Raw genomic sequence first — 21,517 nt, 5'->3', positions numbered from 1 at the left:
GATGTTGAGGATCAGAAATCAATTTTTCTGTTATACAAAGCAGAATCGGATACTTATTGGATTAGACATGACAAACATCATTTCTTGACGCGTTCAATCGTATGTAGGTTATAGTAATGTTTTTATATTATTTGGTACATTTTATAATGAATGGTAACATTAAAGATACGTCTTGTTTTCTAATCTCTGAATCAGACGGAAATGCTGATTTCTCCACGTGTTCACCTAGGCTGTTTCCGGGTCTTAAAGTCTGCCTATTTATATGAACCATGTCCATCTACATACCCTGGCCTAGGATCCAGATGACTAAAACGGTGTGTAAAAGACATTTTATAAAGTTCATATATTTATGTTTAATTCGGTCAGCTACGTGAATATTTAAATCATTCAATCATGCTTCAGAAAGGACCATGGTACCAGACAGTGGTGTGCCCGAAGTACATTCTGTGTACTGTTTATGTATGCACGTCGTAAAATGTGGTCATTTAAAACAATTATAATGCGTAGACTCCCATTTTACAGAAAATGCGTAAATTTTCGTTGCCAGAACATGTAATGCGTAAGGGGCATACGTTACGTACGTAACGATATTAAAATGTTCATAATGTCGACGATAAAATGTAGCTCTACCCCGCTTTCGTTCATATAAACCACTTTCTGCCGTCTTGCGTATTCCGGATTACAAAACCCGTCGGCCCCTTTTCCAGTCGTTCCGCCCTTCCCACCATCCCTCCCAGTCACCTTGAAAAACACGACTATGCACACGACTATTAAAAATAGTACGAAAAAAATGACTAGTAGTGTGACACCGAAATCAGCGCAGATTTTTTCTGGATAGACTTAGGCAGCTTTTTTTTTTTTTGCTTAATTGCGGGATATCAGTAATAAGCAGCCGTAAGGTTCTCAGTGCGGTATTTACCTACGTATGAAAACGCCGAGAGCAGCCAGGTGGCGATGCTCGGGATTGCCGTTCTTTTATAGGTGAAAGGTCACCCAGCGCGCGCTGAAGGGCGCCCCGCCCAGCGGCCTCCCGACGTCACCATGTGGCCCGGCACGCGCCGGCACTCCGCTGCGGCTCAATGACAGTTTCATCCGCTCATGCGGTTCTAACTCACTTACCCTCCGAATTAAGTTACGTATTTTAAAAAATATATATTTTAGCAAAGAGAGGGGAAATCAGCTTCAGTGTGCAGATAGTTTTTCTAGTTGTTTAATGTAACCTGTCCGGGGAGAAAATAAGACGGCAAGATGCGTGCAGGATCGGGCACTTTGAGTAGGTGAAGTGGCACGTTGCGGTACCGAGATCGCTTGTGTGACAGCGGCCAGCGAGCCCCGTTTGTCTGGGAAACGGGCAGAGGCACACCAGCTGACTTGGAACGACTCACTGCGATATTTTTCCACCGTGGCTACGCCAGCAAGCCCGACCTAAAAGGGGGTATTGCTGGGACTCCATGCAAATATCCGGGCTCATTTTGCTACGCTTAATACAACTCAGGTTGTCTGGACACACTTCTCCCCCATCACACTGAAGTTTACCGGGGATTTTTACGCACATGATGTACACAATAACCAGAGGTCCCAGTAAACTTGTTACACAACGGAGAACAGGTGAGTGGCTTGGGATCGCCTCCAGTTATTTGAATTGGTGCGCTGAGTCTATGGGATTCATCACATGCGGTAGTTTAGAACGGAGACGATCCTATACGTACCTATATACATACATTTTGTGCAGCCCTGCAAGCTTGTACTTAGGCAGAACTATGACGGATTGCTTCGATTACTGATTAAAGAAAGTCAGGGTGGAAACTGCCTGGACTGTAACTGAAACGACGAATGTAATATGCGTTTTACACCACGATGCGAGCCGATTAACTTATGAATAACTTGTTTATCTGTTCTTGCTATTGGGAGGTCCGACGACGCAGCAAATTGAAAATAAAGCAAGCGACTTTAAGCACAAACAGACACCCTGGACGGTAGCAAAGTAAGTAAAGCGCCTATGTATGTTTTTGCAGATGGATCGGGCAGCAGTAACAAAATCGTGTTCCGCTCACACGGTAATGTAATAATAGTCATAACGTCACGGCCCACGCAGTTTTAACCTAGAGCTGAGGGATTTGCAGTTTTCAACCCGAAGTGGCTGCAAATACTTCGAAAATGTTTGCATCGACGATTAAATGTGTCTCTCCCCCCTCCCCTTTGCGTGCACGTCGCGCTGCCTTTTAAACAGAAACGGGGTGACCTTGTGTGGGGGGAAGGTGACGCGCGTGTTGTCGCCGGTGCCGGACGGGAAGGCACGCGCCATGGACAGCCTGCTGATCGCCCATATTCATCTTCATTTCAACTAGGATGACGCGTTTCCATAATTATATGTAGCGTGTTAGCTGAAGGACAGTGTCCAGCCATGCTTGTGGATCGGGTGCTTCGGGACGGTCTGGAGTAGGACTTTGCTGCCAGGGCCTGTTCGCTTTAGGGCGGCTGGCGTTTTCATTACCGTTCGGACTCCCGACGCTGATATTTTCGCTAGATGAAGATGCGGTGACCCTCAAACTGGTGTAATTAAATATGTCGGACTTATATTGTTTAGCCAACGTTACCATAAAGACCCAGGGGGAGGAAGGAGGCGGTCCCCCCGTCCGCGCACATGCCCGGTAGCCCGTCCTCTTCTCCCTTCCTTTTCCTTCCTCTCCCGTCCTTTACTTCATTCTCACCCGTCCAAAGGTCTGTAACGACAAGGACCCGCAAAGCTTTATCCGCGGGGAAAAGCTTTTTGTACAGATTTGATTTTTGTAAAGAAAATTTACTTAAACTACCCCTTTTATGTGTTATTTTCCTCAGATAAGGTTTAAAGAAAAAAGGTCTGTTAAACACCTTGTTATACACACTTAAAGTAAAAGTACTGCTAATATACGTGGAACTTTAAACTTGTGTCACTTATGAAGGAAATCTTACTTTTCAGAATTCTGGGATGTTTTGCTGGGTTGGTATTTAAAGACCAGCTACTTTGCTTATTAGAACAGTTCAATATCTTGTGTCAACAAAACGTAGACTAACTTGCCACACACAATACACATGGATGGGTCAGTGACTTCACATTGGGAATGTTTGTTTGGGGAAAATGTAGGGTGACCATATTTTGCTTTACAAAAAAGAGTTAGCCAGTGGCAGGATGCAAAAAGAGGGTGTCAAAGCAACACAAATATGCGAAAGTATTCTGACCGTAGAAAGCAAAACAGTAAATGTAAACATGAAACAACGCGAAATCTCAGACTGGAAATTCAAAAGGTAGTTTCCTCCAGTTACTGCTGAATGTGAGAATCCATTTCACGTAACTCTCCTGTTGTTCTGCTGTCCTCCAAAGTTCTCCTGCTCCAAAGCTTGTGTTCAACCGGCTGAACGGCAAACGGTACCACGTAGCACCGGCCCCACGAGTCGACTCTCCACCAGAAGGTTTCACTCCAGCCCACGAAGAAAATGTCAAGTTTGTGTATGAAGGTATTTACCACCTTCTTGCACTCATTTACTCGTTAATTGCTCACACTGTTTAGTGGCTTGTCTCTCATTGCTTACCCTGTTTAGTTGCTTGTCTCTCATTGCTTACCCTGTTTAGTTGCTTGTTTCGCTTCCTTATTTTTCTTATCAGTGTAAAGCCCTTTGGGCTGCATTTTATGTATAAATAATGCTATGTAAATAAAGATAAAGGGGCAGGTTGGAGTTGATTGCAGAGTAAAACTGGGACAACTTAGTTGAAAATGTGCTTCAGGCTGAGGTTTCGTCATGCTGACGCAAGCTTACACAGTCGTGTCAATAGATTCCACGTTCTGCTGGATTCGGAACCTCTGGATCAGGTGTAGTGAGCAGGGCATCTTATCAGCCCAAAAGCAACATGAGAACAATGTTCAACGGCTCTCTGCAACCGCCGTTTTAAAGGCTTATCACTCCAGTGACGTTTCCTTGACAAAAAAAGGGCTGTGGTTATCCCATCTGAGAGACAGGGACACTTATCAGTCCCGTTCCAGTGAGGGACCCCGGTGGAGTCAGGGTCCGCTCTGCTTGGGCCAGCCGACTCCCTGACTTTGTCTTATTGCTCTGGTCGAGATCAGGGCTGTTGTTACATCATCCTCGCTCCCCAACTCCAAAAGTCAAGAGCAAATGCTGGGTTCTTTCTGGTAAGCTGGGGCAGAGAAAGAGAGGGAAGGCCGATTATTCTGAAGGACTTGCTGTGTTGATGCTCATGACATGGGACCTTCTCTATTGTAACAGCTAATGCAAAAAAAACAGACAGCTAGCCAGAGACCTCTTTCAGTGTACCCAATCTGGCTAGTCTACCATCTACCCAATCTAACTTATTTCCCCTCAACCTGGGGCAATTAACTGGTTCATAGAGGATTTAGGATGGAAAACTGTCTGTTTTCTGGAACAGTGGGAACCATAAACCCCAAACGGTCTTGCTAGTTCTCAGGGATTTATTGCAGAACAAGTACTACTAATTTAGTAGCCAGATTCACTGACTGATTGACGCTGGACTTCAGTTGACTGCAGGCAGAATTCAAGCCATGGGAGATCATATGTTTCAGAAGTAGTAGTTATGTTTGGAAGAAGTGGTCTGTGTTTTATGTGGTACTTTTTAATGTAAATTTGTTGCCCTTTTTCAAGGATAAAGAAAAACAAAAGAGGCTTAGTTCTTGTGTAGGGCCAGGGTACACAGAATGCCTCTGAAAGAAGTGTAGTTTCTCTGTGGGAATGAGGAAGAGGGTTCAGGTCAGTTCCCAAGTGCCCAAGCCCCTTAGGAGGAAAAAGTCCAGCCCAGTCTGCTCTGCTTCCACTTCCGTTTAAGAAGAAAACAAGTTGTAGGGCTGTCGCGATAACTGCAGTATTGCAATACCACAGCCGAGTTGTAGGGCTGTCGCAATAATTGCAGTATTGCAATACCACAGCCGAGTTGTAGGGCTGTCCTGATAACCGCGATATTGCAATACCACAGCCGAGTTGTAGGGCTGTCCTGATAACCGCGATATTGCAATACCACAGCCGAGTTGTAGGGCTGTCCTGATAACCGCGATATTGCAATACCACAGCCGAGTTGCAGGGTTGTCCTGATAACCGCGATATTGCAATACCACAGCCGAGTTGTAGGGCTGTCGCGATAACCGCGATATTGCAATACCACAGCCGAGTTGCAGGGCTGTCCTGATAACCGCGATATTGCAATACCACAGCCGAGTTGCAGGGCTGTCCTGATAACCGCGATATTGCAATACCACAGCCGAGTTGCAGGGCTGTCCTGATAACCGCGATATTGCAATACCACAGCCGAGTTGCAGGGCTGTCCTGATAACTGCGATATTGCAATACCATGATACTGACAAACCAACTGCATGGGAGAGCAGGCAACCTAATTGTTCACGTTTTCTTTTTTCATGAGGCTACGCCATCTTGTTTTACACTTCTCTGTGTATGTTAAATAAATTCATAATGTAAATGAGTTGAGTGTAATTAATTCAGTCAACTGTGCTCGTACTGTGCTGCAGTGAGGTCCAGTCTCCTGTACTTAACCTGTACTTATCACTCTGGTACTGCCTGTCAGTGGTCCCAGAAGTTGGTCATAAAATGTAAAAATAATAAAACATTATTTCAAATTAAAAAACAATCCAAAGATGATTAAATTATAAGAATAAATGTTTCTATCCTATTTATAGCATAATGCCAGACCGAAACGTATAATATTTCAGCATGGATGCCTTCTGAAATGTGCACTTCCTGTTTGTGTATGTGAATAACAAAGTACCCGCTGCTCAAAGCCTGTTAACATCCGTGTCAGTACCTCTGTAAGGGTCCCGCGTTCTGTATCTGTCGTAGTCCCTTATTCAAAGAACAAGTTAAATTGGGCAAACAGAAAAATTGCCTCTTCTTTACTCAATATCAGTGACATCATCCGTGTTTTAATACGTAAACTTCACATACACACGACTAACTGTCGCTGAATTCTTGTTTTTTTGGCATTACGATTGGAAATAGACTCAAAGGGGATTGAAACTTTTATGTTTTTATAATTTAATAATTTTTGGACTTTATTATATTTTGAAATTATATTTTATGATTTTTTAAAAAATGTTTTTACCTTTCTTTACGGAGGTTTTTACCAATTTCTGGCACAGCGAACAGGCCCTAGAATGCTCATGTTTAAAAAGCAACAATATACCTAATAATAGCCTTACAATACAAACTTATTTATATAGCGCTAAAACTGGGATTAATATAGAAAATAATAAATGCTCAAGGTGCCGTATGTTTGCATCGGGGTTAACCTGTCTGCGTGAGCCTTTGTGCTCATGGCGTCGTATGTCTGGGCAGAGTGGCAGCAAGTGGAGCAGCGGTTGGCGGACGGTACCCAGACAGATGGAGGCCAAGGCCCGGTCCAGTACTCCGAGAAGACCCCCAACCCTGGCATGAAGAGTGAGTGATCTCCAGCGTCTCACTCCTGTCCGCTTCCTTCCTCCATCTTTGCATGTCCGCATGTGATTTTTAGTGTCACACACAGGAATGAAGTGTTGTGCCGGCACTGAAATGAAACTCTCACAGCAAAGTAGGAGGATGACGTAATGGCGGTCTGGGTGCCGTCCGACAGCACCATTACTTGAATGGTGAAGCTTGAATACACAACCCATCTCTCTCCATTCCTTCCGGACTCAATGCTCCAGATTTTCTGCTTGCCATCGGCATTCCTGCAAAGCCTCTCTGCCTGCTTTGCTCCACAAGTCCTGTTAGAGCTGCAGGGAGACCTGAGTATTTGTCCATTATTTCAGTTTTATAAGACTTTGACATTTAAATAGACTGAACGTTACATCAAGAACAGTTCTGCTTGCATTCATACACATTCCTCATACCAGTTCACCTGTGCAGTGCCTGTTTTTTGCGGTTCTGTATGTACCTAGAAGACCAGAGGGCTTGCGAGTTCTCCCTACATCAGCCGTGCTTTTTCGCTCCCTTGTTCCCCGACAGACTTCGTCCCCATCGACCTGGAAGAGTGGTGGGCACAGCGTTTCCTGGCCAACATCGTTAACCTGTCGTGATCGGAGAAGCCCGGTGCATGGCGCGAGGAGCCACGTAGACCGGAGTGGGATGTGGGTGGGTTTGGCGTTGAGAGCGCAGCCAGTGCTCGCGTTCAGCCTGGGGGGGCAGCGTGAGAGTCTGCCAGCGGCTCTGCCACCCCTGCCCTAATTTCTCTCCAGTGTGCCAGGCCGTGGGCTGAAGACCTTTCTTTGTTAAAGAAAATGAAAAAAATTCCCATGTTGTGTGTAGAGACCACAAGTCTGTGTTACTTGCTTGGTATTTGCATAAAACAAGAAAAAGAAAATAAAAATGGAAAATGTATTTTCAGGACGTTCTTGGCATTCGGTGTGAAATTACTCGACCACAAAACAAATCAGGTGCAGCTGCGAGGCGTGGTTTATGCCCGGCGCCAGTCAGACTCACAGCAATAACAAACGTTTCATATTTTCGCCGTTGTCCAGTGATGCTTCAGATTTTCAAACTTCAGCAGAAAAAAAAAATCACTTCCTAAGTACAATCAGATTTTTTTAGATGCTGTCAGCAAAATACAGGAAACCTCAACTTTAACATTCCCCAAAGTTTCCCAAACAACAGAGCGCTGTCTTAAGGTGGAGTTTCACCATTAAAACCGCCCTGTAGGTGTTTTCCTCTCAGGTAGCATGGCGGCTTCCAGTGAAGGGAGACCTGCCACGTGTGTCTCGATGTTCATACTGTCATGTGGGTTCCTGCTACGACCTGGACTTTGTATAAATATGGACCCTGAAATGGAGCGGAATCCCATTCCAAGTGATCCACTGGGCTCCCCCACCCTGCTCAGGAAAAGCATGAGAAAGCAGATGGACATGTCTTCATTAATGCCTATTGGTGTGTCTCCCAAGCCACATGTACAGGGTGGGGGTAACGTTCAAGGGTCCACAACCAGGGCCTTCACACGCTATAAACACTCAACATTCTTTGAAGGCCTCAAAAGACCTTCACAGCGAGTACATCTTCACGGGCAGTACTGAATACAGATGAGATAGTTTATGGAGGCACTTGATATTAACACTTCACAGTGTTCTTACCTTCAAGACTCCCACATCCTGCTAATTAGATGTTACTTTGCACTGTTACCATGTACATCACCGAATACACCGGCCTCCTGTCTCCTCATAACCCCAGAATGACTGTGTGTATACAGACAGAAACTCACAGCTGCCCCCCCATACCAATTCCATGTTGGTGTGTTACACAAAATTTGTCCAGATACCAGTATATGCACCATATCACCAATAATCATAGACTGTAATCCACAAGGGAAGACCTCAGCTAAACATCCTGAGTATCTCTTCGAAGTTGAGCCACACCTAATATTTTTGCCCTTGGTATATAATAATTATACTACATTTGTCACACAGGAAAAAAAGATTTTGAACAATGTTCTATCACAAATGAGCACATGTAGAATCCCCAATTTTCAGTTTGCAAAAGGTACTAAATGACATCACTGGTTTATTCGCAGTGGTTTTTAATAAATAGATTAATATCCTTCTGCTTTCAGTTAAATACCTGGGGGCAACAGAGTACAAAATAATATGTACACACAAACACCCTTCAACAAAACACTTTTCTTTGAATTTCATTATTAAGACTTTACAAGACCAATAAATGTACAGAACAACTTTAAAACAAATTACAAAATTAATTACGTAAGCTCAAGACTGATAAGGTTGCTTATGCGCAATTGAAAGCTGCCATAAAAAAATAATTTATGTGATAAAAAAAATTAAAACAACTCTGTGTGTCCACTACCAGCTCCGACGGTGAAGGAGGTCAGATGTTTAACACCAGACAGGCTCTGAAACCGTCAGAAAATAGACCAAACACTGATTATATGAACAGGAAAAGACCAGGCTCTTAAAGCGCATGAACAGTGGCTTCTCTGATGGCCTGTGCTTGTCAGTGAAATCCTAAGCACGTTTAACACGACAGAGGCATCGAATCGCAAAGCTGTGACTCGCACTGCAAACATCCATGTCACAGCTACAAGATCTGTCCATAGAAGACTATGTAATGCTGTGGTTCCATTCCTCCCTTCCCAATTCGCACCAAGGTCTCGCTCATGCTGAGGTCTTCACTGTCCCTTTAAGCCTCCTGCCACGCCCCCGCCCTTTGCCCCTCCCCCGAGGCAAGCTCGCCTTGGCAGGGTTGGCCGTCGTGAACGTGATGCACTGCGAATCCAAGAAGTCCAGCAGTTTTGTAGCACCCAAGCGGATCCCGGCCTCTTTCAGCCGGGCCTGCAGCTGAGAGAGAACCAGGGGCTGGTACTGCAGGATCTGTCCGTAGAGCTCAGTGTCGGACTGGAGGAGATGGCGCACTGCCTGCAGTTTCACGGCACTGCGTGACACGGCCTGAGACGGCGTCACCTCGTCGCTGTCGGAGTCGTCGTCAGACAAGGGGCAAAGTTCTGGATTGGACCTGAGGCCAAAAAAAGCAGATGACAGGACCATCTTACTGCAGAGATATTACCAAATCACCTTAAAATCACCCCAATCGACAGCCTTCAGTATCACCCTGGAATTACACAAAATTACTTTCACATACGGGTTCCACAGCACCAAAGTACTAATTCCAACTAGTCATATAAATCGGATTTTCACCAGATAACATAGATTTGTAAAAATGCTTTAATGTCTTTTTTAATATTTCAAGGTGAAACAAATCTAAGGAAACAATATGACTGCAATCATATATTAAGAGATATTCCAACGTATATCCGAGCTGTTAGTTAATACAGCCTCCCCTGAATTTACAGCATTAATTCTTTCATGAAAATGACTAATTTGAAAGACGGTACATTGAAAACCAATTAACATTATTTTACATGCAAATGGAAATTCTAATCCTTGCCCAATAACCCAATATTTCTTCAATATCACTAGAACAATGAAAAGGTTAGTATAAGTAAAAAAAACAATTTGAAATAAATAAGAAAGGCTGAAATGAAAGCATGGCAGGAATATGAGGACAGAGCATGTTCATCCTACACTTGTCTGTCTGAAGCGCCTGACCTGCGTTTCTGTATATTCTTTGGCTGAAAGACATTATGTTGAGGAAACTGGTCTGTAAATCAAAATTCTGGTATCAAAACTCAAGATCAGTCATGGCAAAAAAAAAAGCGGAAAGTGAAATACCTTAAATCAAGAGGGGATATCAAAAACATGTACGTTATAAGCATAGAACGTTGTAACCACTTAGTGCAAGATGGATGAAAGAACTCATGAAATATCCATGTAAATGATAACACTTCAATAGAACAGACCCTTAAATTGACTACAAAACAAATGAACACATTATTACTTGTTAAATAATTCAACAAAGCTCATTTGGATCCTTGAAATTTTCCTTAAATTACTCACGATTACTTAGTGCCAGCCGGCGATAAACGGCAACGAAAATACACAACGGCTGGTCAAAATGGATTTTTAAAATAAACATTTGCATCCAAATTGGCATTTGGCCTGAAAATATTAATGAAATATTGGTCAAATTAAATCAACGCAATAGTCAAGCAACGCAATAAACAAATGTGCATTGTCGGGCGAAGACAAGTTGTGGTGGGCGGGGAGAGCGCTGTATGTTGTAACGATGGTTAGTTTTCGTATTTTCTCTAGAAATTTGGATGTTGTATCGAAGTTTACGCTGTAAGGGGTACGCTGTAAACAATGGCTGCTATTGGAATAATACATAGGCTAAAAACGAGAATTAGAAACCTGTACGTTGAAAAGGTGAAAACGTTGTATCCGGGGTACGTAGTAACGAGGTTCGAGTGTAACTGCTACTGCCATTCAGGCGCTACAAAGATCTTATAAACAGCAATATGCTTTTTAGGAGCGCTGACACACACAAGTGCCCATCAGGACAGTCGGACAGGAACGGCGGATTTAACCAGGTGCCCACGAGTACGTGTTCCATGAACACAACAGATCAGATGTTCCGGGTGACGTCTCACCTTTCGGAGTCCTCACTAGCGGCTGTAGAAGACGCGGTGGAGGCCTGGGAAGCCGAGAGTGGCTCCCGGTCCAGGTCCCCATCCTCATGGCCGTCTGGTCTGAGGGCCGGCACTTCGGCACATGCCTTCACAGCCATCCCCACCGGCTGTTTAAAATCCCTGGAACCAGAGGCAGAGGCGGGCTTGGGATGCTGCTTGAGGTGGGCAGCACTGGGGTCTTGGTGCTGGCCAAAGACCTCCTCCTCTGAGTCAGAGCTCAGCAGTTGATGGGTGTACTGGTAGATCTCCTTCAGCTTCAGGACCATCTGTCGTTTGGGCAGTGGACGCACGCCAAACCTGATGAAAAGATGAAAGGCTAAAGGTATACAATGTAAAGAAACGAATACGAGAGGTTTGCATATGTTAAATGCAGTATAGGGTCACCATAGTCCTAAGGCAAAGCTAGCAGTTTGCTAACAGCTATTGCTAATAAGATTCTGGGGTAGCACCCACTAGAATCTCTTGCCATTAAACATGGCGAAAGAGCAGCATTTACAGAGTTTACATTTCAGGAAGCTGAAATGTCATGAAGTAGCAATTACACAACTCTGCAGAAGGCTTTCAATACTAAAGGAAGGACACACCCATGTACGCACCTGACCCGGTCGGATGACTATGGTTTATGTGCCCGACAAGAGGAAGAGAGAAATAAGAGAAGAGAAGCCAAAGAAAGGCAGCCGTCGCTACTGGGGGAAGAAGATCCCAGAGAAAACACTGAAAAGGCTATTGAAGGAATTATTAAGGAGGGCAATTACTTGTTCAGGCGGTTCTTCAGCTCAGGTGTCTCCATATCAGAGTAGCCGGGCATGGGGGTGAAAGGCTCCAGGGGGGGCTGGTTCTTCCTGCAAGTGGCCACTACAGGACAGGGCACAAGGACAGGGACATTAATGTAAAGAGGGAAAAGGAGAAGGAAAGCAGTAGAAACAAAGTCACCGAATGAAGTAACTAAGTAGCAAAAATAATCCAAAGTAGTAGCATACTAGGAGCATAAGACAAGAACATTTTTTGGGCAATGTTGCATATTAAAATGTCCATTGACAATACACAATAAACAGACGCACCTGGCGTCTTCAGCTGTGTGACAGTCTTGGCTGGGGCCATGGGACACACTGTTTGAGAAAGAGGAAGCTCCACTAGCTCTCCATCTTCCTCCCAATCATCCCAGATCTTGGAGTTCAGCATGCTGGAGGAGAGTTTGGAAGGAGTCTGGGTTGCATGATCAACAGGAGGAGCAGGGGGAGAGATGCGCCCCGTCCCGGCGTCACCCTGGTCTGGCTCCAGAGGACCGGTCCCGGTGCTGGAGTCCACCCTCAGGCTGAAACGAGCGCCCATTCCCCAGGAGTCATCAAAAGGCATGGGCGGCTCGTCCATGGCGCAGGAGGTCTGTCCAGGTAACAACCCATCCTCTGGCTCCTCAAACAGATTCTCCTCTCTCTCTGACAAATTTCCATTGCCAGGGCTCTGGAGGCAGTCAGACTCCCTGGAGGACCGGTTTCCTGGAGACTCCCTTGGATTCAGCCCTAAGTCACAATCTCTCTGCGTGGACGGCGAAGTGGCCACGAGGGAAAGGTGCAAAGATCCCGGACTGTCCCCTTGAGGGGTCTCCGCAGAGGACTCGTCAGCAGAACCCGTTCTTTTGGCAACACTGCTCTGGATGGTGCCTGAGCTGTGCTCACTGTCGCTGTGGAGAACAGAGAACCGCACTGCGCCGGAACACAGAGCCAAAGGGGTACTGCTAGCTGCTGGTGGCACACTGGTCCATTCAATTCCAGTGCAACTGGAGGTCCGTCTGCGTAACCCTGGTTGTGCATGCGAGCTCTCCGCAGACCTGCCGTCTGGTCGGATAAGGTCTTCTGTCTGGCTAACATCAACTGTAACCATGTTCCCATTCTTTAAATTTTCTTCTTTATTCAAACCAGAGTTCTTGCGGTTTGGGCTCTGGAAACTGCTGCTGACCAGTTTCCCTGAGATGCCCAGGGAGGCTGTACTGCAGTGCTTAATTCCGTCTGGCTGACGAAACATACCATTATGTTTCGGGGTTACTGATGTCACGGGGATGCTAGCAGAGGTAGGCGAGGGTGATAATGATGACCTCGCTTTGTTGTCGAGGGACCTTGGAAAGAGCTGTGTACGGAACATGCTGTTGTGAGTCTGTGTAGAACTAGTTCGGGTCACCTTCATGGGACATACTGGTGTGCCTGGGACCAGCCAGGAGCTATCAACAAAGCTGTCCATGTGGGAACCGTTCGCCGGGGCTTGAAGAGTTTCTGCCTTACTTGCCGACTGAGATGGTTTCTCCGGCTCCCCAGGTTCAACTCCAGGATTATCTATATCACCCGATTGGTTTTCAGATACAAGTGGAGTCTGCTGATTTTGGACAACATGAGTCTTAACATCCACATTCTTTGGATCCACATCCATTTCATCACCAGAGTCAGACAGCACGATTACCTCTGGTGTTATACGCTGTTCCCTACAACCGGAAGAGGCTACAGGTCCAGATGAGTTGGCGACTCTGATTACGTAATCTTTACAGCTTACTTCTTTGCTGCTGTGAATGACATCATCCCGAGGATCCTCTGTGCTAAATGAGCCACTTATATCAAGTTCCTCTTTCTCCTTGTACTCAACAGAACCCATAGAATGGTCTATCACAGGGAACATGGAACAGGGGTCAGGGGGAGGGCTTATAGAGAGATCAATGATTGCCTCTTGGCTATCAAAGCACGGTAGGCGTGAAACTTCCCCATGCTGGAGCCTAGAGGATGCCCTCCCAACCAGTAACCCTGGCTGCCCTGCACCCCCAACGCCTCTGTGGGAATGGCAGCTGAATGGACCAGGAGAGGGCTCCACATATTCACCCCAGGCCTGTGAGAACAAGCGGTTGTAGCTCTTGTCTAGGCTGGTCTCAGCACCGGGAGACTTATGAGGTTGAATCGCCTCTGGTTGATCAATTATCATCATCCCATTCCCCAGGCCGGGATCTACGTCAAACTGCTTCTCACTCTGCTCCACTTTCTCACGTGACTCTTCTTGAGATATCTCATCTCCCTTTTCCCCATTCTCTCGGTCCTCCTCTTCCTCTTTGCATACTTTGACCCTTCCTGCCTCTTCGTCATCGTCTTCTGCGCTTTCTTCCCCAGCTTGCATACTGGACTGAATCCTCTTCTGTATGGCAGCAAATTCGTAGATCTCATTCAGCTCGTCCTCATCCACCCTTTCCTCTCCTAGCTCCCCACCTCCCAGTAGAGGGCTGCCGGCTCCCTCCATCCTGTACTCTCCACACCCCCGCATACTGGCGCCGCCCTCTTTACTGTCTTCTTCATTCTCCTCATCCTCCCACATGGAGCGCAGTAGCTCCAGGAAGTTCTGCTCATCGTGGATTGTGTCCTTTTCTCCTCCATTCTGCACCAGCTGTTGAAGCACAGCCCCACGATCGTCCGCTAATCCTACATTTTGCAGACACAGTTCCTCCAGTTCTGTCATGGAAAACCTAGGATAAACGTTTTAACTTAGCAAGTAATTCTCAATAAAAAGTCTCTTATCAAATGAATCACAATTCATTTTGCAGCTTATTTATCCAAATTAGTACAGACGACCTCATAGACCAGGGGTTCTCAAAGTCCGGACCGCAGTCCGGATGTGGACCAAATTTGAAGTTAATGCGGACCAAGCCGAGAATGCGCATTATGAATCAATACGATTAATATAAAAAGGTTTAATGTGGTTTGAAGTACAAAAATACAAACTTTGCACCCATGTAACTCATTATAATCCAACCCCCCCTCCCAGTGAGCATTAAGAAGTTCCCATTCTTAGTATATATTGATGTCTACATTGAAGATTATTGGTAATTCATTAAAAGTTCATGAAATGTTGTTTTGTTATAGAAAATTGCTCTAGACCTCTGACACTGAACAAAAATCTGATGAGGACCTTTGATCAAGTTTGAGAACACCTCTCACAGACAATCATAGACAAATAGCACATTCAACAGCGGATGAGTCGCTCAACACAACACTAACCTGACTGCCAGCTCCTGGACGTGTGGCACTAGTTCAGGGGTGAGGGGACAATGACCTGTATAGATGTAATGCAGCAGTTCAAGAACAGCCTTGGCTGGAACCTCTCCCAACAGCACCCTCTGGGCCTGGGGCAGGCCCTCCTCCCGTACGCCAAAACCAGAGTCATGGACCTGGGAGAAGAAGACAGATGATAACATACAGACAGGGATATGTATTCACAAGTGCACAAAGACAGTCACTCTCATGCATGGTCACAGACAGAAAGGGTCAGGACCCCTGAACTGAGAGAAACTAGTTTAAATTAGCATTACTAAATAAAGTAACATGGACAGACTTACCATTTCAATTAGCATGGGACAGCGGGCATAGAGCATGAACGAGTGTGCGAAAAAGACATCCCCGCAGTCAACCTGTAGCTGCACATCACTGAGCTGTGGGTTGTTGACCATGCTGGCCAGGTCAGCAGACAGGCGGGACAGCGCCACCTAGGGAGAGGGAGGTCTAAATTCAGAACAGCTATCATTTGGGAGAGAGCGAAGAGGCACTGCGAAAATATGTTGGAATAAGTATGAATTTCAAAGTAATAAAATAGAAAGAGTAGTATATTTTAGTGGTGGAAATTACTGACTTTGCTCTCAGTAATTTCTCTTTCAGTCTCCGGTACGAAGCCGCTTAGCTTGAAGTCCCCGACGACGTCTTTATCTGACGGCACAAACACGTCCAGGGTAAGGACCTCCATTGTCATGACACACAGAAGACACAGAGTTTACTCTGTGCGCTGCTCATTAACAGTCATCACAGAATTTGGAAATATCCGTTCTTACTTCATCTAATTATCTAGATGAACGGAGAACTAGTTCAGACGGATCAGATGCCTCACGAATTTCACAATAACATCTGGCAACGGCAGCGTAATGCTACGCTGGCGAATGGGACAGTCGCTCGCCCGTGGGGGCGCGCTAGACGGAACCTGCACGTGGCTGACGTTCACCTGGCGACCTACCGTAGGCACGTTCAGATGTGCCCCCGCACTGCGTGAGCGTCATGCCCTCCTCAGCCAGGTCCATCACGTCACGCAGGGTCTGACTCCCCACCGGGAGGCCAGACAGGGAGGAAGAGGGGTCGGCAGAGAGGGCGGGAGACGGGACGGGACCGTCGCTGGGATCCAGATGCTTCTCAGCAGGACAGGGGCTGTCTCCTGCCACCACCATGGGCTCCGCTAAGGACACAGACCGACACTGGGCAGGGGGCATGACGTCCGGGTTTCCCTGCTGTTAACAGAGAAAAGATCGTATAAACCTTTTAGGCTCATTAATGAACTTCAGTACCCAGAAACAGAGTGAGAAAATTTATTAATTATTCATAAGTACCTAGAAAAATTAGATCATGATGGAGGATTTAGTGAGAGAAACAAAAAATAAAGGTGTAGGGGTATGGGTACAGGTGTGCGCTCCTGCATTACTTTACCTCAACAGATGGAACCCAGGGCTCAATGAGGGGCCTGAGTGCAGGGGTGTAGAAGTCCAGAATTGAGGTCGGACCTCCGTCAAGTAGTGTGCTTCTTTGCCACAAGGGGGCAGCACCGGTCCAAGCTGGAAGGGTGCTGGCAGGCAAGTCAGGGGTGGGAGGTGCAGGGGATTCTATACGGAGCAGGAGAGCCGCGATTCGATCCTGGAGCCGTGTGAGGGCTGCTTGGGGGTCCTGTATGAGGAGAAGAGGAGGAGGTGCTGGGAGGCCCTTCTTACCACGCCTCTTACCCACACCTGGTCCAGGGAAAGAAGATAATGCAGCATTTTCACTTATTCATTTTGCAAACACTTTAATGGCACATTAACTATATTTCCAATCACACGTATGATGGCACGTAAATGACTGCCTCGAGGAAACACCTACAAGGGCAGGACCCTTAACCAGAAAACACCCTCGATAAAACCAGGACAGTGCATATGAGCGGCAGGACAGCCTCTCCTTTAGGGCGTCTGCCAGTCACTCAGGTCCTGCCGCTGCCCATAGGATCAAGCTGTAAGGTTCAGTGCTAAACGTTACAGTAAAGTTCAAGAGCGCACTCGAGATACATTCTGCTCGTCTACTGCCCACGAACAGAAAGATATCTACTGGCACATCAGGGCGGATCTGCTCACCTCTGTCTGGCCTCCGCTGCAAGCCCAGGGTCGGAGCTGCGAGCTCAGCCTCCTTCTCCTTCTCCCTCTCCATCATGGAGCGTGACAGGGCCATGGCGACCAAAGTATCCTCATCCGGTGCTGGAGGTTTCTTCCTGGGCTTCTTCTTGGCGGGGCGGTCGGCCTCTGCAGAGCCCTTCCTCTTGGACCCGCCTACCTGTGCCCTGGACAGTGGGGAAAAAAACCCAATAGTTACAGTGTAGGGGGCCCAAAGCAAATGCATGGTTTGAGTGGTGCTAAGCACTGCTGGATGAGAATAGCGTCCCAGTCATTCCCTATACAGCTATCAATCAGCAGAAGATTACCCAGCTCACTTTACTGCCTTTCATTCTAACTAATAACCCCAATAAAGTCCAGGGACTCTGGATGACGCCCGTCTCCCGCCTCGCCTCCCTCTCTACCCTCCACACCACAATGGGTTTCTGCCATCGGTATCTTTTACTTTCCCACTTTCAAAGGAGAAAACGTAATAAAACCGTAATACTGAATGTTAAACAGACGACAGAGTAATTTTCTAATAACTGTTATAAGTTTGCTGTCCTCCTTTAATGGCTAACCTGGTTAGCTACCCTGCTAACTGTAAAATTAATTTTGTCCCAGGCGTGGAGGCCCTCCTGCCCCTCCGCCCCATCTCTCATGTTAAATGCCTGAGTGGAGAGGCGGCGGTTCACTCACTGCTGCCCGGCCGCACTGCTGCCCGGCCCCTCCGCGGCCTGCCTCTGCAGGACCTCCATCAGCAAGGCGGGGCCTACACCCATGTCCGCCGCGCAGCGCTTCAGGTGAGATCCCCGACTCTTCTGGGACTTGAACCCCTTCCCGCAAATGGGGCAGTCAGGCACACGGGGAGGGGCTGGCTTAGGGGGGGCACTGCCCTCACTCTGGTCCAAACACCTGGGGGACAAAACACAAGCAGACCTGATTCAGAACGAAACTGAAGAGAGTGACAAAAACAGCAGTGTGGAAATCATCAAAACTAAACAAACAAACATCCGATTACAGGCGCACACATACAATATGAAAAGATAAGAGACTGGAGGTGAAACTGCAGGCAAACACACAGAAATGGATATATAGATGAATGGACTGACAGACAGGCAGATGGGTGGGAATGCAGACAGGCAGGCAGGCAGACAGACGGGATCGGGCATACAGAAGGACAGACCTGTTGATATGCTGTGCACGACTCATGGGGCTCATGTTTGATAGGTCCCTCTGGCAGATCTGACAGAAGAACAGCCCACCCAGGTCCAGGTCGATCGTGTTCACCAGAGCCTCGGTGTTCAGCTCTTGCTGCAGCCTGATGGCCAGGGCCTCGTCCCCGGGAGACCCTGGAGTGGGCTCTGACGCAGACGTAGGGGGGAATGCTGCACACGAACGAATCACGATAAATACGATAACTGCAATAAGCGGGACAACAAATGTAATCGGGCACTTGCAGAATCAACATAAGGAAGAATACTGCGAAATCACAAGGTTTACTCACACGAAGAATGCACCAAAGCCTACTGGATGTGTATGTTTATCTAAGCATTTATTTAAAGATCAGATCTGATTTGTAGATATAAATATTAAATGGAATGGATCAGACTGCGGTACCAAAAGACAGAACATCCCTCTACCCATTACAAAGGGGAGATCCCGGTACAAGGGGCACAGCTTGCATTTTCCTGCTGAGGGGGTCCAGATACACATGCGTCCCATTCACTTTCATACTTATAGTCTTTACTTCTCCAGCGCTTCATAGGTTCAAATCCCAGTGAGTGTTTGGTTCTAAGCCTATTTATTATCAGACTCCCAAAGCTGAGTAAATGGATCAAGTGAAAGAGAATGTGGATACTGTTACATCTGCAGCACATGAGATAAGTCCATGAGTAAATTAAAACAAATAAATTGATAATCTGCTAAAAAGCTAACTAAATCTAAAAGGAAATGAGGGGATAACTTCAGTCTCACCTTGGGCGACCGGCAGTGAAGGGGTGTTTTCCTGTGGCTCTGCATCACGAAGCTCCTCGCTCCCAGTCAGCTTCAGTCTCTGTGGCTCTGCATCACGAAGCTCCTCACTCCCAGTCAGCTTCAGTCTCTGTGGCTCTGCATCACGAAGCTCCTCGCTCCCAGTCAGCTTCAGTCTCTGTGGGTCGGTCCTCTTAAACTGCTGCATCCTGCGTACCACCTTCTCCTTCACCCCCAAAGGCGCAGCCTCGCCAGCAGCTGGCTGTGTGCCGTTCGTCTGCGTGGTTGCCATGACGGCTGTGGTCTCCTGGGTAACAGCAGTCTCCTTGTAAACCGTCTGGCTAGCAGAGTCGGAATCCTGTGTCCTCCTAGCCGAAGTTTCAGTGGCCTTTTGGCTGCTCTGCTGTCTTTTCGAACAGACACTGTTCTTTGGGTACCCCCGCTTAGCTCGGTCCTTTGTGCGAGTCAGTGGCTGACTCTCCTCCCCCCTCTTGCCTTCCTCCCCAGATTCCCCGGCGCCAACCCCCTTCTTGCGGACCCTCTTCAGGAGTCTGCCGAAGAGGTCTGTGAAGTCCTGGTCGGAGTCGTCCATCGCTGCGTTGTGACAGTGCTTTGATTAGCCTCTCCTGTGTCCCACCTCAACTCCCCACCAAGGCAGTGGTGGCAAACTTCCATCTACCATCTCTGAGGTAGTGGTTTGTGCCTTACCAAGGGAAAGCGGAAAATTAACGCAAAAACGTTTTAGAATTAAGATCACTTCTCAATCTAAACTTAACTGGGCTATGTAATGTGACTTACAAAATACACAAGACTTACTTTGAGTTACAGTATCTTGCAATTTTACATACAGATATGGCCGTAAGTTGCACGGTGACTGATAAGTTTTATTTGTCATGGATACAATTATACTCAATACAATGTGCAGTGAAATGCTTGGTTGCCGGTACGCATAACAACGATATCATGATGTAAAATACTTTCAAATCGTTAGCAGCTCCATAAATCTAACATTTAAAATCAACAATTTGTTAAATAACAACCTGAAACAAGCAACATGGCGGAAGGTAATACTGTAAAACAACATTACGACAAGCGCCAGATTCTCGATGACCTACAATTGAATATTTTCATTAGCAAATGAGCCTGAACAAGGAACATTTCTAAAGTGCAAGATTATTTGTGTGAGATTTTTTGCACGTTTTTAATGAAGTTACACTGGCATCTTACTAACATTTCTGCTAGTATCATTTCGCCTTGTGACTCGACGAAACTGCAAATTGCGCTAAGAAACCGGCTGTACTGAAGTAAAATCAGAGACTCGTGAAATTTTCGACATTTATAAAATAATGCAAATTCGAATAGCTAGCCATGTATTTTAACGTGACTAGCTATACATTTCCAAATGGACAAAAATGTCTTTAAGCATATTCACACTTCACATCTTAACCAGCAGTATGGAGTGATATAAATATATGGCAAAGAAACGTATGAATGTACATAAACATATTTGTCGATCACAATAAAAAATTCAAACACTCACTTGCTCAACCGCTTCACCATTTATTTCCGGTCACGTGAACAAACGTGACTGCATCCGCGAAAACCCCAGTCATGTGACTTTGGCCGATCGCTGAAAATATTTGGAATATTGAAATCGACAAGCATTATATTTCTGAACCTACGTTCATGTAATACAGCTCAGTTTAATATATTATACAGAAATTGCACTACAATATACATCTTTCCACTATAGACTTAAGGTATACATCATTACTGCCTATAGAAAAAACGCAGTCAGTCAAATGCAACGTAATATAAACTGACGTTTTTACTGCCGTCTTAGACTTAATGCACATGTATTAAAATAATACTTACATATACATCACATTTAATCTTGTTTTGAGTCAGGGTTGTGCAGAATTCATAATTTATTAATCATGTCCCATTCCATTTATGAACTGATATTTGAATTGAACTGACCACATCTCACAGGAGGTTGAATTTGAATCGGACTAATAGTAAGAATTAAATTTATTTAAATTCAGATGCAGAATACAACACAAGAATGTCATTGAACCTAGCAAAACATAATATTATAAGCTTACTATCTTGATGGTAGATGTGAATACTGAGCTTGTGTGTTTGTGTGTGTGTGTATATATATATATATATATATATATATATATATATATATATATATATAATGTGTGTGAGCAAAGTGCCCTTTATATTTTCCTGTTTGTAAGATAAAAAATTCAGTTTACATTTGGATGATGTTG

The 21,517-nt window shown here is 45.9% G+C and overlaps 2 protein-coding genes across 5 annotated transcripts; one reads left to right on the top strand and one right to left on the bottom strand.

The window, feature by feature from the left end:
* The first annotated feature begins 1,064 nt into the window (after positions 1–1,064).
* Positions 1,065–7,383, top strand: mcrip2 (MAPK regulated corepressor interacting protein 2). 3 transcript variants are annotated; one of them, XM_049014492.1, is made up of 5 exons: positions 1,065–1,608; positions 1,912–1,984; positions 3,362–3,495; positions 6,355–6,456; positions 7,003–7,383. In XM_049014492.1, the coding sequence occupies exons 1-5, from the start codon at positions 1,554–1,556 to the stop codon at positions 7,071–7,073; spliced, it is 435 nt and encodes a 144-aa protein (XP_048870449.1). In that variant the 5' UTR covers positions 1,065–1,553; the 3' UTR covers positions 7,074–7,383. The 3 variants fall into 3 exon arrangements, with proteins under 3 accessions (XP_048870449.1, XP_048870450.1, XP_048870452.1); XM_049014493.1 differs by lacking the exons at positions 1,065–1,608; positions 1,912–1,984 and adding an exon at positions 2,012–2,651; XM_049014495.1 differs by lacking the exons at positions 1,065–1,608; positions 1,912–1,984 and adding an exon at positions 2,014–2,721.
* Positions 7,384–8,543: 1,160 nt separating this feature from the next.
* slx4 (SLX4 structure-specific endonuclease subunit homolog (S. cerevisiae)) lies at positions 8,544–20,892 on the bottom strand. 2 transcript variants are annotated; one of them, XM_049015071.1, is made up of 14 exons: positions 20,779–20,892; positions 19,242–19,941; positions 18,451–18,652; positions 17,964–18,179; positions 17,250–17,452; positions 16,576–16,871; positions 16,100–16,379; positions 15,737–15,810; positions 15,447–15,593; positions 15,109–15,278; positions 12,145–14,576; positions 11,839–11,938; positions 11,045–11,380; positions 8,544–9,510 (listed from the first exon to the last, which is right to left on the bottom strand). In XM_049015071.1, the coding sequence occupies exons 2-14, from the start codon at positions 19,828–19,830 to the stop codon at positions 9,153–9,155; spliced, it is 5,403 nt and encodes a 1,800-aa protein (XP_048871028.1). In that variant the 5' UTR covers positions 19,831–19,941; positions 20,779–20,892; the 3' UTR covers positions 8,544–9,152. The 2 variants fall into 2 exon arrangements, with proteins under 2 accessions (XP_048871028.1, XP_048871030.1); XM_049015073.1 differs by lacking the exon at positions 20,779–20,892 and adding an exon at positions 20,470–20,760 and having other exon boundaries at positions 16,112–16,379.
* Positions 20,893–21,517: the final 625 nt, after the last annotated feature.

This window comes from Brienomyrus brachyistius, chromosome 5, assembly GCF_023856365.1.
Source record: "Brienomyrus brachyistius isolate T26 chromosome 5, BBRACH_0.4, whole genome shotgun sequence".
Classification (NCBI taxonomy): Eukaryota; Metazoa; Chordata; class Actinopteri; order Osteoglossiformes; family Mormyridae; genus Brienomyrus; species Brienomyrus brachyistius.
This window is presented reverse-complemented; position numbering and strand designations above follow the sequence as displayed.